At 43.0% G+C, this 15,367-nt stretch overlaps 1 protein-coding gene across 4 annotated transcripts in view; it reads right to left on the bottom strand.

Annotated features, from left to right (window-relative positions):
* LOC117400205 (neurobeachin-like protein 2) overlaps positions 1-15,367 on the bottom strand; it is a 118,861-nt gene that overhangs the window by 81,870 nt on the left and 21,624 nt on the right. For 3 of the 4 annotated variants that reach the window (XM_059022770.1, XM_059022768.1, XM_059022771.1), the window contains exon 2: positions 3,128-3,216. In XM_059022770.1, coding sequence (XP_058878753.1) covers positions 3,128-3,216 — 89 coding nt within the window. Of the gene's footprint in view, positions 1-3,127; positions 3,217-5,137; positions 5,210-15,367 lie in introns of those variants that run through there. The other variant, XM_059022769.1, reaches the window with a different exon arrangement.

Genomic DNA, 15,367 nt, shown 5'->3' with positions numbered 1-15,367 from the left:
ATTTTCATTTAAAGTAAGAGGCAGGTGGGTATGGGGCTACGTAGCACCAGATGAAGAGCTAGCTATGGTGGACGATGACAGTGAACGGCGAGACGAACTTGAGCCTGCGGATACTGCTGACAGTGAACGACAGAGCCTGAGATACACCGGGAGTGAGTGTTTGTGATTGTTGCATGGAGGGCAAATAGTGTAGCGTTTCGTGCTGATGTGTGTGTGTGTTGTTATTGTTTAGCAGATGTAGGGCCCTATGAAATCTATGTTATTATTTTGCATTTTTTTCTGATTTCCGTTTTAAAAATAACCAATTTCGTATTTCCCCATAAAATTAAACACACACTAAAAACCCGATCAAAACAAAATGCCTAATATATGAAAAGTTACACAAGGAGGCAAGGGGGCTTCGTGAATGGGTGGGTGGGTGACGGGTAGGCCCGTCAGAAGTTTGTGCCCAGGGCCCCGGATTTAATAAATCTGCCCCTGGACTACTTACTGTAGAAATCATATTAATGTAGTACCCTGGACAAGGGTTAAGTTATTAACGTAGATTGTATACACACCATTTAAGACTTTCAATGTAATACTCTTGTAGCTCAGGTTTGGCTAGAACGATCGATGAGCCACGATCGATGAGCCAACCATACAGCTGGCGAGTGCGTGGGAGTAAAACGTTTCGAAGTGGAAGCAAACTCAGAATTAACCCATTCATTAATGCCTACATTTGATATACTGTGTATCTATGTTTGCACCGCATCGCTTATTTTTTATTTTTTTTGTTTGTTTTGACGCGCATTAGACAGTTCCACACCAGCACATCTATACCCAATCGTCAGTTCCCTTTCCCGAGAAAAAAATTAATTATAGCATTACATTTAGCGTGAAAATACACCCACCCCCCCACCCCCCACCCCCCACCCCCCTGTTGCCTAATATACAAAGAAAATATGGCTGTGTTTTGGGAAGACATGGAAAGTGTGACACCAACAGAAAAGAATGAATAAGAGATTCGCACTGAACACACATTTCCATTTGACTTGAATTTTTTAAAAAGGGAATTTAGATAGTGTTCTAAAAATAACTAACTTAAGTACCGTGCCTATTTAAACATAGATAATCACAGTATGTGTTTATGCGTATTTGTACGTGCGTGTGTGTGTGTGTGTGTGTGTGTGTGTGTGTGTGTGTGTGTGTGTGTGTGTGTGTGTGTGTGTGTGTGTGTGTGTGTGTGTGTGTACTTTTTATCTGCATTTTGTGTGTAAACTGTCAATAATATTAGTTGACCACAGTTTTTACAGCATCTGATTATGCAGCAAAAGATCTGACCGGTACATCTTGTAGCTCATATAGTGCTATGTTTAGTTTAATAAAGATTGAATCTGCAAAACAAAGCTCATACAAATAAAATAATCTGTCATATCCATTAAATTCAAATATCATTTCCTGAAATAACTGTATATGCTAGGTTTCAGATCGATCTTCTAAGTCAATATATAAGGCATTTTACAATGCTATAACATATACTGAATGCATTTTGTACACTTGGAGACAAAAAGGCGGCCTTACATAAACGTAGGTTGTTTGTTGAAATAAATATGGTTCTAAAGTCAGTAAAACAGTACTATAAATGGAAAAACGACTACATTTAAGTTACCATTGAAATCGTAACTGTACCAAAAACATAGAACACCACTATTAACGTGGTGCTCCTTCATCATTTTTTTCTGCCGTCCTTTTAAACACTTCTGCAAATCTCTGTTTCTTGTCATCAAGCTGTTTTACGACTTTAAAATCCTTAATAAAAGTGATGTCTCCTCATCAGACCAAAAGTAGCTGCGTTTTCTGGCACGTGCCATCATGTTTACTGCTGTGAGTATTTGTTATTGTGCGTGTCTGTTGTGGGTTACTCTTCATAGTCGGAATATGCTGTTTACATGGCTTTATATTCCACTAGTATTCCGGATATGCAGAGGTGGAATGCTGTTTACATGGCGGAATATATATTCAGATCGTTGAGTATTCCGAATACTAGTGGAATATTGCTGGCCATGTAAAACGTACTGTATGACTAATAGAACACACCTGAGCTTGTTTGTTACACATTGTGGCTAATGATGCTTGTAGTAAAACCTGGAATGGGTGAAATTGTTATGCAATAGGAGTCTTTTTTCCACCCCTGAAAGGTGACCTGCCCAGACTACAGACAGGCAACCTACCATATTGTAGTTATGGTTAACCCTTACAACATACTGTACTACAGATTTTATAGCATATAACAGAACAAGCAGGACAAAACAAACAAACAAAAAACAGGTCTCCTTAGTGACTAGAACCCCGCCACACGGAATTATCCTCCCAGAAAGAAACTGAACTGCAACATGTGCTTACAGTGAGACAGACGGAGTAAATAACAATTTCTCACCTACCCAGTGTTAAGAGAAATAGAGCATGTTTGTTGTTGTGCACAACAGAAGAAATATGTGATCTTCAGAACAAATCAGAGAGGCCCAGTACACAAACAGGCCTGCGAACCACAGACTCGTTAACGGTGCAGTCTACTCGGTAAGCTGCAGTAGAGAGGTGGAAAATCACATAGCTGTGCACCAAAATGGGAAGCTCGAGTACGGTTCGATAGTGGGTTTCCATTTATGTAATTTTAATCTGTGTTTAATCTCAGTCCTTAACACACCCTGCCTGCCATCCAGTCCAGAGCCTCTCTCTGGAAGCACAGACAATGTGCGATGGCTTTGTGAGGATTACACAAATCTCAGAGGCTAATAGTTTGTTAGAAAAATGATAATACATCCTTACAATGTTCTCTACATTGCTATAAAACATATTTGGTTCATACTGTATTTATTACTGAATGTCTTGTATAAACCCATTTTCACAAAGATCAACAGTGGTACCTACAGTAGCTGGTGTTATCTACAGTAGGAGATACCACTCACCATTTCTGATTCCTCTTCCCTAGCTAGCTTCACTCCAACAACAGATGCTGGTGTTACATGTATAGCCTAGTCTGGGGCACAACTGATTTGTATTAAAGACATGACATCAACTAAAACAGAGTGGCTGTGCAGGATGACAAAGTGCTAAACATACAAACAAAATAAAAAGCTCTTGTACTCACCGCCTGGGATCCAAGGAGTTGACATCAATGATTTTCTCAAACGAGGTCACAAACACCTCCAGCCACTGCTGCAGGTAGACAAGGTCCTTCTGAGAAGCAGTAGAAACAAGCCGCAGTTAGAAAGGAGAGAGCAGGGAGCAGCCTTTCTTATATATGAATCTCATGTGCTGAAAGAATCTATTGCGAGCAACTGACTGTACACAGATTATTTAGCCAATCATAAAGCCAGATTCCAGAACAAGTGTCATCTCGTGCATGACAGACTACCAACTGATAAAAAGACACGGATAACAACATCTACTATGTACTAGGTTCTTCTATTTTTTATTTTTTTATTAAGACGCGATTTATAATAAGTTAATACGTCCAGTTCACCCTGTCTTCTTGGGAGCATTTTGGTTTTGCGGTCCTTTTGCCCACCCAAAGTGTTCAAGGGAAGACACTCTGATACCATAGGCGACAGGGTCAACTGGACTAACCAGTATGAGACTTCATCTTCAATCTCCCCACACAGTACAATTAGAAAAAACAGTGAAGATAGAGTCAGAACTCCTTCTTGCTCAGCTGATAAATACAGTATAAAGGTTCCCTACAGAGGTGACTGCCATGAGCTGTAGCTGTATCTGTGTGCAAGGCAAGCACTGCTTTCATTTCCTGTGCATGACCTGAACACAGAATGCATTGCAGCACAGCTAACTAGCACAAACTTAAACTCAGAAGAGGAGACAGCTCTGCTGTAATGCCTAGACAATGCTCGAGCCCTGAGACCTGTTTGTCATCATAGGAGGACATCAAATGATCAGAAGTATGGGTAATTCAGACATAACACTGTACTGTATTTGAACTCCAGGCCCTCATGTTCTTCTAGAAGGCAGTGGTTCAGTTTAAGATATGGAGGTGTGCTGGCAGCTGAACAAAGCTCACACAGTGACTACTGTAACTACAATACCTACAATAGTTCCAAGGCAGAGTGGCTTTGTTATCCCATTAACTGTACAGGAAACCCCTGCAACACAAAACCCCAGGTGCAACAGCGTTACTGTACAGGGGGTTGACTGACTGTGAATAGAAACCTCAAGAGTCTCATCCTCAGGTCTTTCCCTTCCTCTCTTTCACTTCTCACACCAATCTCCATCACTTTCACAAATTCAAGTATTTGAACAAGCACACTGCTTAAAAACACATTTGTATTTGTAAAGTGACTATCAAAAAGATATTGTGCAAAGGAAACGATTGCATCAGTGACGTCAGAAATAAATGACACACATTTTACTGTGCAAAACAGTGTTTCTCCCAACCAGGGCTGCAATGAACATGTGGGCTGCTGTACTTTGGTAAAAAACTTTTTTGGTAAAGGGTTTTACTTGAGATAAAAATTTACCATGTATCCACAGCATGTACAAATCACATTTATTAATCATTCAAGAACCATTTGATGGACTTCAAGTAGCTCCTGTATGTAGTGCTTTTTGTCACATACCTCAAAAGTATTTCTTTCCTCACTACTGCTTTTAATCCATTATAGCACAATTGTCCAGATAGTCACAAAACTTTGACTGTTTTAAGGAATATATTGTTGAGTTGTTTTTTTAACGCCTATATTGAATTAAATCTAGTTTACAGATCATGAAACCCATTTTTAACTGTTTTAGAGGAAGTTAAAATGTAATTCATATCTTTGAAAAGCACATTTTATTCTAATAGTGTTTATAGGCCTATTAAATAAATAAAAATAAGTCACTAAAAATAGGTCTTGACACAGTGCTGAGGTTTTTGGATGGTATTCCACAAATGCAAACTGTTGTTTTTATTCCCCAAGTTCTTACCTTTCCTATCTCTGAAGCTCAAACTCACCCTGCTTCAGTTTTTGTCAGTTAACTCTGCTGCTCTCCTGGCCACTTTTCTCTCTTTCTCTCTCTCTCTCCCTCTCTACACTTCTGTTCTTCCATCACCTCCCCATTACAGTACCTCTATCACCCTCTTTTACGTAGTGCGTTCTCAGCAGTTTACCTCGAGCTGTGTGAGTGAAGGCAGCTCCATGGTCCAGTCAACAAACAGGGCCTGCACTGAGAGCCTACGCTGCTCTGAACGCCACACAGCAAGGATATGCCAAGTCACTTTAACCAAAAGGAAACTAAAACACACTTCCTTTACAGTAAACCGCTTCTCAAACCCTTCCTTTGTGAGATGTGTGTGTGTGTGTGTGTGTGTGTGTATTTAAATATAGGTGTGTGCTTTTGTGCATGGGTATATATATTTATATTACTTTATGTGTCAGTAGAATTTCATCATCTTGTGTGGGTGTCGGTGGACCAACATTGCAAAATGTTTCACTAATAAATTCAGGCACATCATTTACTGTAACTTACAAGTTTCCATTACATTTTTTTTTTTTTTTTTTTTTTTTTTTTAACAAATTGCTTGTATTTTATCACTTATGTCAAGAAGGAGTGTAGTATATCATTAACAGCAAAATGATAAATTGGTTTCAGATGCCTACTTGAATGGAGACATATATAAAATATACTTAAAGCAATACAGTAAATGAAAATATGGATAATAATTACAGTATTAACATTCGATAAAGGAAACATTCACCTAAGGAACACATTTCATGTATCTGTCTGTCTGGGGGGGGTCTTCTTATACTGCTCACAGGGCAAAAAAATAGGATAAGATAGGAAAACCTGACCAGACATATCCCTGTAATGTGCATACATGTTTCCAAAAAAAAATAAAAAATAACACAGCTGTCACCATGGGGAAGTATTTAAGATCCATTCTGTTCCTGCTCAAGGGCAAACAATCCCCAACACTGCTTCCCTCCCAGCCCCTCAGCTCTAACCACTACACCAGACTGCCTCCCAGCCCCTCAGCTCCAACCACTACACCAGACTGCCTCCCAGCCCCTCAGCTCAAACCACTACACCAGACTGCCTCCCAGCCCCTCAGCTCAAACCACTACACCAGACTGCCTCCCAGCCCCTCAGCTCAAACCACTACACCAGACTGCCTCCCAGTCCCTGAGCTCAAACCACTACACCAGACTGCCTCCCAGCCCCTCAGCTCCAACCACTACACCAGACTGCCTCCCAGCCCCTCAGCTCCAACCACTACACCAGACTGCCTCCCAGCCCCTCAGCTCCAACCACTACACAAGACTGCCTTCCAGCCCCTCAGCTCAAACCACTACACCAGACTGCCTCCCAGCCCCTCAGCTCTAACCACTACACCAGACTGCCTCCCAGTCCCTCAGCTCAAACCACTACACCAGACTGCCTCCCAGTCCGAGCTCTAACCACTACACCAGACTGCCTCCCAGCCCCTCAGCTCTAACCACTACACCAGACTGCCTCCCAGTCCCTGAGCTCAAACCACTACACCAGACTGCCTCCCAGTCCCTGAGCTCAAACCACTACACCAGACTGCCTCCCAGTCCGAGCTCTAACCACTACACCAGACTGCCTCCCAGCCCCTCAGCTCAAACCACTACACCAGACTGCCTCCCAGCCCCTCAGCTCAAACCACTACACCAGACTGCCTCCCAGTCCCTGAGCTCTAACCACTACACCAGACTGCCTCCCAGCCCCTCAGCTCTAACCACTACACCAGACTGCCTCCCAGCCCCTCAGCTCTAACCACTACACCAGACTGCCTCCCAGCCCCTCAGCTCCAACCACTACACCAGACTGCCTCCCAGCCCCTCAGCTCCAACCACTACACCAGACTGCCTCCCAGTCCCTGAGCTCCAACCACTACACCAGACTGCCTTCCAGCCCCTCAGCTCAAACCACTACACCAGACTGCCTCCCAGTCCCTGAGCTCCAACCACTACACCAGACTGCCTCCCAGCCCCTCAGCTCAAACCACTACACCAGACTGCCTCCCAGTCCCTGAGCTCAAACCACTACACCAGACTGCCTCCCAGCCCCTCAGCTCTAACCACTACACCAGACTGCCTCCCAGTCCGAGCTCTAACCACTACACCAGACTGCCTCCCAGCCCCTCAGCTCCAACCACTACACCAGACTGCCTCCCAGCCCCTCAGCTCCAACCACTACACCAGACTGCCTCCCAGCCCCTCAGCTCAAACCACTACACCAGACTGCCTCCCAGCCCCTCAGCTCCAACCACTACACCAGACTGCCTCCCAGCCCCTCAGCTCAAACCACTACACCAGACTGCCTCCCAGTCCCTGAGCTCTAACCACTACACCAGACTGCCTCCCAGCCCCTCAGCTCAAACCACTACACCAGACTGCCTCCCAGTCCCTGAGCTCTAACCACTACACCAGACTGCCTCCCAGCCCCTCAGCTCTAACCACTACACCAGACTGCCTCCCAGCCCCTCAGCTCTAACCACTACACCAGACTGCCTCCCAGCCCCTCAGCTCTAACCACTACACCAGACTGCCTCCCAGCCCCTCAGCTCCAACCACTACACCAGACTGCCTCCCAGCCCCTCAGCTCTAACCACTAGATCACACAGACTCCTCAGAATGGACTGAGGTCTTCGTTCTTAAATTGTTACAGTAGCACTTGTCAAAAACCTTCCAAGTATGGATGGCAGCACATAATACAGCATCTACCTGGAGACTTGTTGTCAGAAGAGTCCGATGATGGGACATGATGCAAACAAGCAAACCGCCCTACAACTACAGTACACCACAGTATAGTGCATAACACAATGGATTGCTCAATTATAACAGCCAAAATTCACTGACTTAACTGAAGACCTCCCCCCCACCTTCTTACACTAAGCTGTGTACCATGCTACTTATTCTGAGAAATTGTATAAACAAGACTTACTAAACAACACAATGCAGAGTGGTGTGAGCTGAAGGGCTAAGGAACAGGATATCCTGCTTCTGAATCTCAGCTTAGCCATCAGTGCAGCAGGACACTAGCACCTTCCATGATACACACAAAACACAACAGGGGGAGAAGAGGAGAGGAGGGGGCGGGTTCTAAACAGCTTTACCAAAACTGTACAAAATTTATTTTACATCTTTCTTTATTTTTTCTTTAAGCTTTAAGCCTCAATACAAAAAATGAATGCACCAGAATGCTAACCGAATTGTTTTAATTGGTTAACCTTTAGCCTAGGCACCTCCACAGAAGTGATGGGTGGGGACAATCATTATAATCTGCTACTCTCAATCTGTGCTTTTGTTCCTTTTAATAAATCTAAACATTTCATTGCCCTTATATTTCACATTTTGGAATAAGTAGAGAGAAATGACAGTAATGGGCATACACTCAACCTTACAATGGCAACTTCATTGTCTTTTCGTGGGGTAGAACGACTGAAGGGGAACTAAAACCGTAAATAAGTGAGGTCAGAAGCACTTTATGCATGGTGCATTATCTTTCTCTGAAAACACCAGCAAGTACTGCAGTAAGATCCAAAAAGTAAGGTTTTTTTTTTTTTTTTTTATCATTTGAGACATGTAGTTTAAATTTAGTCTTCCTGATTGTTCTGTTTGAAATCCCCCCCCCCCCCCCCCCCCTCCCGAGAAATATCTTAACACATATACACACTTTATTTTATTTTTGTATATCTAAACAGGATACAAAAAAATGTGCAAACCCACATCTTGTTTACAGAGGTGTCCGGTGGCAGACAGCAAGTACAAAAACTTACTGTATAAACTGCCTGGATACTAATTAGTACATTTCTAGCCTATTTGAGTTGGCATTACTCTGTTCTTCTGATATACCCATGGTCCCTTTATAATGCTTCTGTCCACCGTGACAGAAACGGATTGAGGAGCTTTTGTCATCCCAATCCTCTCTGCCTACTACTCTGCACCAGTTGCATGAAATATAAATGGATGAACATCCCTCGAGGCACCTTCCAGCACCTTGTGGAATCTATATAAATGGATGAACATCCCTCGAGGCACCTTCCAGCACCTTGTGGAATCTATATAAATGGATGAACATCCCTCGAGGCACCTTCCAGCACCTTGTGGAATCTATATAAATGGATGAACATCCCTCGAGGCACCTTCCAGCACCTTGTGGAATCTATATAAATGGATGAACATCCCTCGAGGCACCTTCCAGCACCTTGTGGAATCTATATAAATGGATGAACATCCCTCGAGGCACCTTCCAGCACCTTGTGGAATCTATATAAATGGATGAACATCCCTCGAGGCACCTTCCAGCACCTTGTGGAATCTATATAAATGGATGAACATCCCTCGAGGCACCTTCCAGCACCTTGTGGAATCTATGCCTGATCGTGTCATGGCTTTGATCAGGGCAAGTGGTGGCCTAACCCCCTATCGGGTATAGGTGCTAATAAAGTGGCCAGACATTAAATCACAAAACAAACCATCATAACACATACAACTGATCTCACATCTAGAGCAAAATCCTCTTGAACTGATGGACTTTCTCAATCGACAATCAATGCAATCCACATTAAAAGACCCCTTCTGCCTGTTTCTGTCACTTGTAATTCTAGCATGTTTCATAAGTTTAGTGACATGTTGTGAAAATGTTTCTTAACATACTTATTTCAGTTTCAACAGGCCTCAGAGGACCCATACCCAGAGCTTTCCATTTCAAGTAATTCCAGATCACGGAAAGACGCAGCTGTCGATACAAAGCCTTGAGAAGGGAAAATGATTTCGCTATGTTAAAAAAAATTCCCAGCTACTGCGCTTCATGATAAACTACTGGAGAGCAAACTCTTGCAGGTTTCCAATCCCCCCACCCCTGCTATTTATACCATATTATTTCCTTCCATATGAAATCTTCATCACACACCGGAATAAAAGATCTCCAAAACATACAAACCATACTGTGAAAACATAATTACACAAAAGTACAAGTGATTTAGAAGATGTGCAAGGTATTTCATAGACCGGGACTGGTTCACCACAGATCCTGTTGAACTTGATGTGGAGTGACCAAATCAATGTTGCTGATTTTACTACATGTGTGGATGTTCCAAAGTGTTTTTATTTTTCATATTTATTTAATGGCCAGCTTGTAAGGTTACATTGTGATGTCACAATTGTGGTTTTAACAAGTTTTAAATCTAAGCTACCACAGCAATGGCAATGTTTAATAAAAAAAAAAAAAAAAAAAAAAAAAAATCTGTCCTACACTACACCGCTGCTAAACTCCCTCCACTGGCTCCCTATCGCTGCTCGCATCCAATTCAAAACTCTTGTACTTGCCTATCACTGTCTCGACCGTTCTGCTCCCTCCTATCTCCAGACTACCACACTCCGCTGGTCCACCACTGGCAGATTAGCTGTACCCCCCCTCTGCTCTCCCGCTTCCACAGCCCGGTCCTTGTCCCTCAGTGGTGGAACAACCTACCCACAGATATCAGGACTGCTCAGTCCTTAACCACCTTCTGGCGCCTCCTCAAGACACACCTGTTCAGACAGCATCTGTAAACATCACAACTCTTGACTATACTGGACTATATGGCACCCATTTGTACCAGTACTTGCATCGCTTGTACTTGCACTGAACTGCTCCATACCTTGCCACATTCTACTACTGCTCTTAATTATAACTACTTCCTGTATCTGGTACTTGATTTTACTCTTATAGGTATCCGTATTCACGTTTTTTGTAATTGCTCTTATTTGAAATCGTTCTTATCCATTTATCGTACTTACTATGTGCTCTTAATGGACTTTACTCATATAAGAAAATATTTTTACTATAAGTTTAACTGCTCTTAGTCAAACTTGCTGTTAAATGTAATATATACAGTATTCCTTATTTTGCTCTTATTTGTAATTTATCTTTTCTACTGACTTTATTGTACTTTAACTGCTCTTATCTGTAATGCGATATCCTTTAACGTGATATCCTTTAACGTGATATTCTTTAATGTGATATTCTATAAATGTGATATTTTGTACTGTGATATTTTGTAACAACTGTAAGTCGCCCTGGATAAGGGCGTCTGCTAAGAAATAAAGTAAATGGCCAATAATGCCCCTCTGTTTTTCGTTCACTCACGTGTGTTGATTATTTTTGTGTTACCCACCATTCATACTGAAAAATTATTGAAAGTCAGAAAATATACAGTACATTACATTTATATGCCAAAAATTAAATGTATTTACACTACAAACATTTTAAAAACCTGTTTGACACAGTTAATAAATGAATTACCAGACGTATAGTTAAAAAGTTAACAATAGTCAACTAGTTTTGCTGAACAAGACAAGAGAAAGAACGAGTAATATAACACGCTACTTTTTTATAAAGTAATAAGCAAGGACATTATATTACTCTTTCTGAAGACACGAATAACGAGTAATAAGTTACTTATTTTCAGTAACGTGCCCAACTCTGGTAAAAAGTTAATATATAGTTTTAAGTCCTGGATCTTGCTTCTTAATGTGCCATCTTGACAGTTTCTTCAACTTCAACTGTTTCATATTTTAAAAACCTTAAATATTTGAATGCTAATCTGACAGTTTCTGCTCCTCAAAAACAAGTTAGCAACATTATACAGGGACTCAAACTGCACTATAAGTGCTGTACTCAATAACCTCCTTCAGTACCATGATCTTTTCACTAGTGTGGCTACAGTTGTGTTTAGCTGAATAGAATCAGATGTAGATACAAGATAAATCTCTCGAGTTATTTATTTGAAAATGTTTATATAGTGTAGATCAACCAAGCTGCAGCTGGGTCGAATGAGTGATTACGGTACTTTTATTTATTTTTGGCCAGGCAACGGGGATTTTATTTAGGCCATAATTATTTTTACTTTTTCATTTCTATTTCAGGGAACCAGGGTTATGATGATAACCTAACATTCCCTTTCAAGTACGAAATGTAACCATTACCGAATGGGTGAGTATACCCAAGTCGTCGCAAGGGCATGATTACAGATGACTGCAATACTAAGACTGCCCTGTGTGTTACCATTCGGAACCCTAATAACAAGTAACTAGGGTGAACAAATTTGAGGGAGTTTCACCTTTATACCTGTGTTGTAAGGGTTGACTGAGAAATCGCTCTTAACACTCGGTTCCAAAACCAAGGTTTTGAGGATCCAGGACATTAATATAAAACCTAGTAAAGATTTTCCTGACTGTGTCTGCGATCCACTTGGACAGCCGCTACTTAGACAGGGCTTGACCATAGGACTTTGCCCTATAAATTGTTCGGACTGCCTCCAACTTTTTGTCCTGTCAACACAGTATGCCAGGGCCTGAACTGGCCAGAGCATATGGAGCCGTCGCTCCATGTCAGACTGGTTGACATGGAATGCCGAGATAGTCTTCAGCAAAAAGGCAGCATTGGTAAGGAGCGTGTCCTGGCTTCACTTTACGGAAAAAAAGATGCTTGAAATGATTAAAAATGCAGCTCCGCTGAACGCAGGGGCTCAAATGGAGGCTTCATGAGTGCATTAAGCACTACGTTTAGCCCCCAGCGAGGAACAAAGTCCTTCAAAGGTGGAGTTGGGATGCAGGTGAACCGGCTCTTTAGTGCAGCATCTTGTCCACCACGGGACCAAACATATGCCCTGGACTGATCGAGGCTTCCAACAGCGGTGCTTTGTCCCAGTCAGGCATACATGCCTGGGAAAGCCAAAGCTACCTGTCCATTGAGCTTGGACACACGGAGCCATTGTGGGCGAGGGCCTGTGGTTCTCACAGAGGGACCGCAGCAAATGCACCTACCAAGATGCTGTTATATATCCCTACTCGTGCGGAGAATGCACTGGCTGAATATGCTCTCTTGAGGATCACCTCAGAAACCCTGCACTGCTTGTTAGGGCAGGCAGCGTCCTTGGATAGGAGCGCCAAATTAGGCACCTGGACCAAGGCAGCAATAGAAGTCTCAACCGGCGGAAAATGGGCCAGGCCCAGCTTTTCCGCATCATGCACCATATACAGGGAGTCGACTGGGAAACAGCAGGAGCTGTTGCCGAATGGTTACAGGAAGACTGGATTTCAAAGAAAAAATCCAGGTGAACTGGGTGGATATGGGAGAGGCGGTAGGCTCATCGTCCAAAATTGAACACCAGCTCCTGTTCGCCCACCTCCTCAGGAGGCGGCGATGGACAGTATGTCCTCCTGTGGCCAATCTGCGCTCGCAGCCTGTGAAAGAAATACAAAGAGCTTTGGTTGTAAATTTCCCTCCCAACCTGTGAAGGCGCTAAGCACTGAAAGTAGTGTTCTTTGGACGGACTGGCCTGACAGTTCTTTCCCCGGGCCGGGATGTCGGTCAGTCTGGAAGAAGGCGAAACTGAAATGATGTAGCAGCTGCAGATAGTAGAGACAGCTGCACTCGTTTAACAAGGGGTCATGCGTGATAGCATAAAAGTGGACGGAGAATCGCTAATCTACTTCTTCGCTTGGTTTTGAGAAACCCCAAAAGAAATATAAAAAGGATTTGGGAGTGTTTTTGTTTGTTTGTTGCTGTTAGTAATTGTCTTTTGTTTTGTAAATCACTAGACTTCTAACACGTATCCGGAGCTGTCGCCTTGTGCCAGCACTACCCAGAACACCACTACACCACAGTCACTGTATAATTGTTATCACCCACCACAAGCACTACTGCACGCACCCGGACTAGTGACCGTGTACTGTATTATTGTGGGGCGGATAAAGTGTGTTTATTGTTTGGACTGCAATCCATTTATTATTGTTACCTCCGTGCTTTACACACTGGTGTGTATTACCAGAGGTTTATTGTTTGGTCGCCAGACCGGGAGTTACAAATAAAATACCCTTTTTCCAAAATGGTTTATAGTTTCCTGGCTTGTGATTATTTCTGCACTGCATCACTTCTGCACCTGTTTCCAATCAGCAGCCACTTTGCTACACAGCCCCATGGGGCCCCAAGGGGACAGGCGGGGCAGGTGGTGCCAAACTTTCCCATAGTAATTCAGCGAGAACTGTTCTTTGATGGGAAAAAGCTGCCCAGATCTTTTCCATCTGCTCAGAGTTTTGCCGATCGCCTAGAACGACGACTCCTCTTCCTCTTCCGTGGGGGAGGGGAAGGAGAGACAGAGCTCAAGGAGGAAAACCGTGAGGACAGTTACCTACCTGGGCTACTTTCCCAGGTGTATCATCCTCTCTCCCTTGGTGCATTGGGGAATAACGGTGCGCAGGAAAGGGATGCAAAGTGCTCCTTAGAGCTGCGTGAGAACCTCTTCTCAAGCGTGGGCTTGGAGAAAGGGGCACAAAACTTGCAGAAGCTGCAATTAGCCAGTGCTCCTTGGCATGCTCTGGCCCCAAGCAGGAAAAGCACCTGTCTGCTTGTCCTCAATAGGCAGACTGGCCTTGCATGTCTCACAGGGATAGAACTCGGCCATGATGCAAGGAGCAAGCAATGCAGGGTAGAGTATACAGATGTACAGTTGCTTATAGATCTGCTTATAGATATCGACCGTCACCGGTTTGGTACCAGACCAGTGACTATCACCAAGTTGGTACCTGTAAACATAGTATCTGTAAAAAACAGAAAAAACACAAAGAGAAGATTTTCTCAACAAAGAACAGTAAATTAAACAATTGGATAAATAATATAAAACGTCTTGTGTGGTGCTAAACAGTAAAAACGAGAAATAAAATAAGCACCAGCTGGAGCTGTGCAGCCTGGGGGGAGAGCACAAAGTCAGCTGACTTATGTTGCTGGATCCCTGGGAAGGAGTGACTTGAGCCAATGGCTTCACGCAGGGCATAAGGCTGTAATGCACACAAATGCGCGTAATAAGTTAAATAATATTACAGCGATTAGTTGAAATATCACATATAATTTGTGTAAAACACAAAAAATATGAAATACATACAAAAGATAGAACCAACAAAGTACTTATCTGAACAAGGCTCTCCGAACAGGTCAGTCTTGAAAGGAAAAATGGCGGCAAGATCTGCGAGCGCAGTCCTCTTGTGCCCTTGGGACCATTACTGTGTCACAGGTTCAAAGAGCAGCTTTGGTATAAACTAAACTATTCAGGATTCAGGTCTTTAGGCGGTAAATACCCATTCGGTAATGGTTACATTTCCTACTTGAAAGGGAACTATAAATATTAGCCGATATTACTCCAGTTCAAGAACAAGCACCATGTGAAGGGCTGCTTAATGATGGAAAGGAGAATATAGGTTCTGTGAATTTAGGGTTACCATATGACCCATGTTCACTGGGACAGTTCAGGTTTTTTAACTCACTCCCCAATGCATTCTGGTAAGTGTAGTCCTGGTTGTCTTAAAGAAAAGAAACAAGCGATAGGTACCGG

Source organism: Acipenser ruthenus, chromosome 4 (assembly GCF_902713425.1).
Source record: "Acipenser ruthenus chromosome 4, fAciRut3.2 maternal haplotype, whole genome shotgun sequence".
Lineage (NCBI taxonomy): Eukaryota > Metazoa > Chordata > Actinopteri > Acipenseriformes > Acipenseridae > Acipenser > Acipenser ruthenus.
The sequence above is the reverse complement of the archived record's forward strand: the minus strand, read 5'-3'. Positions and strand labels throughout refer to the sequence as shown.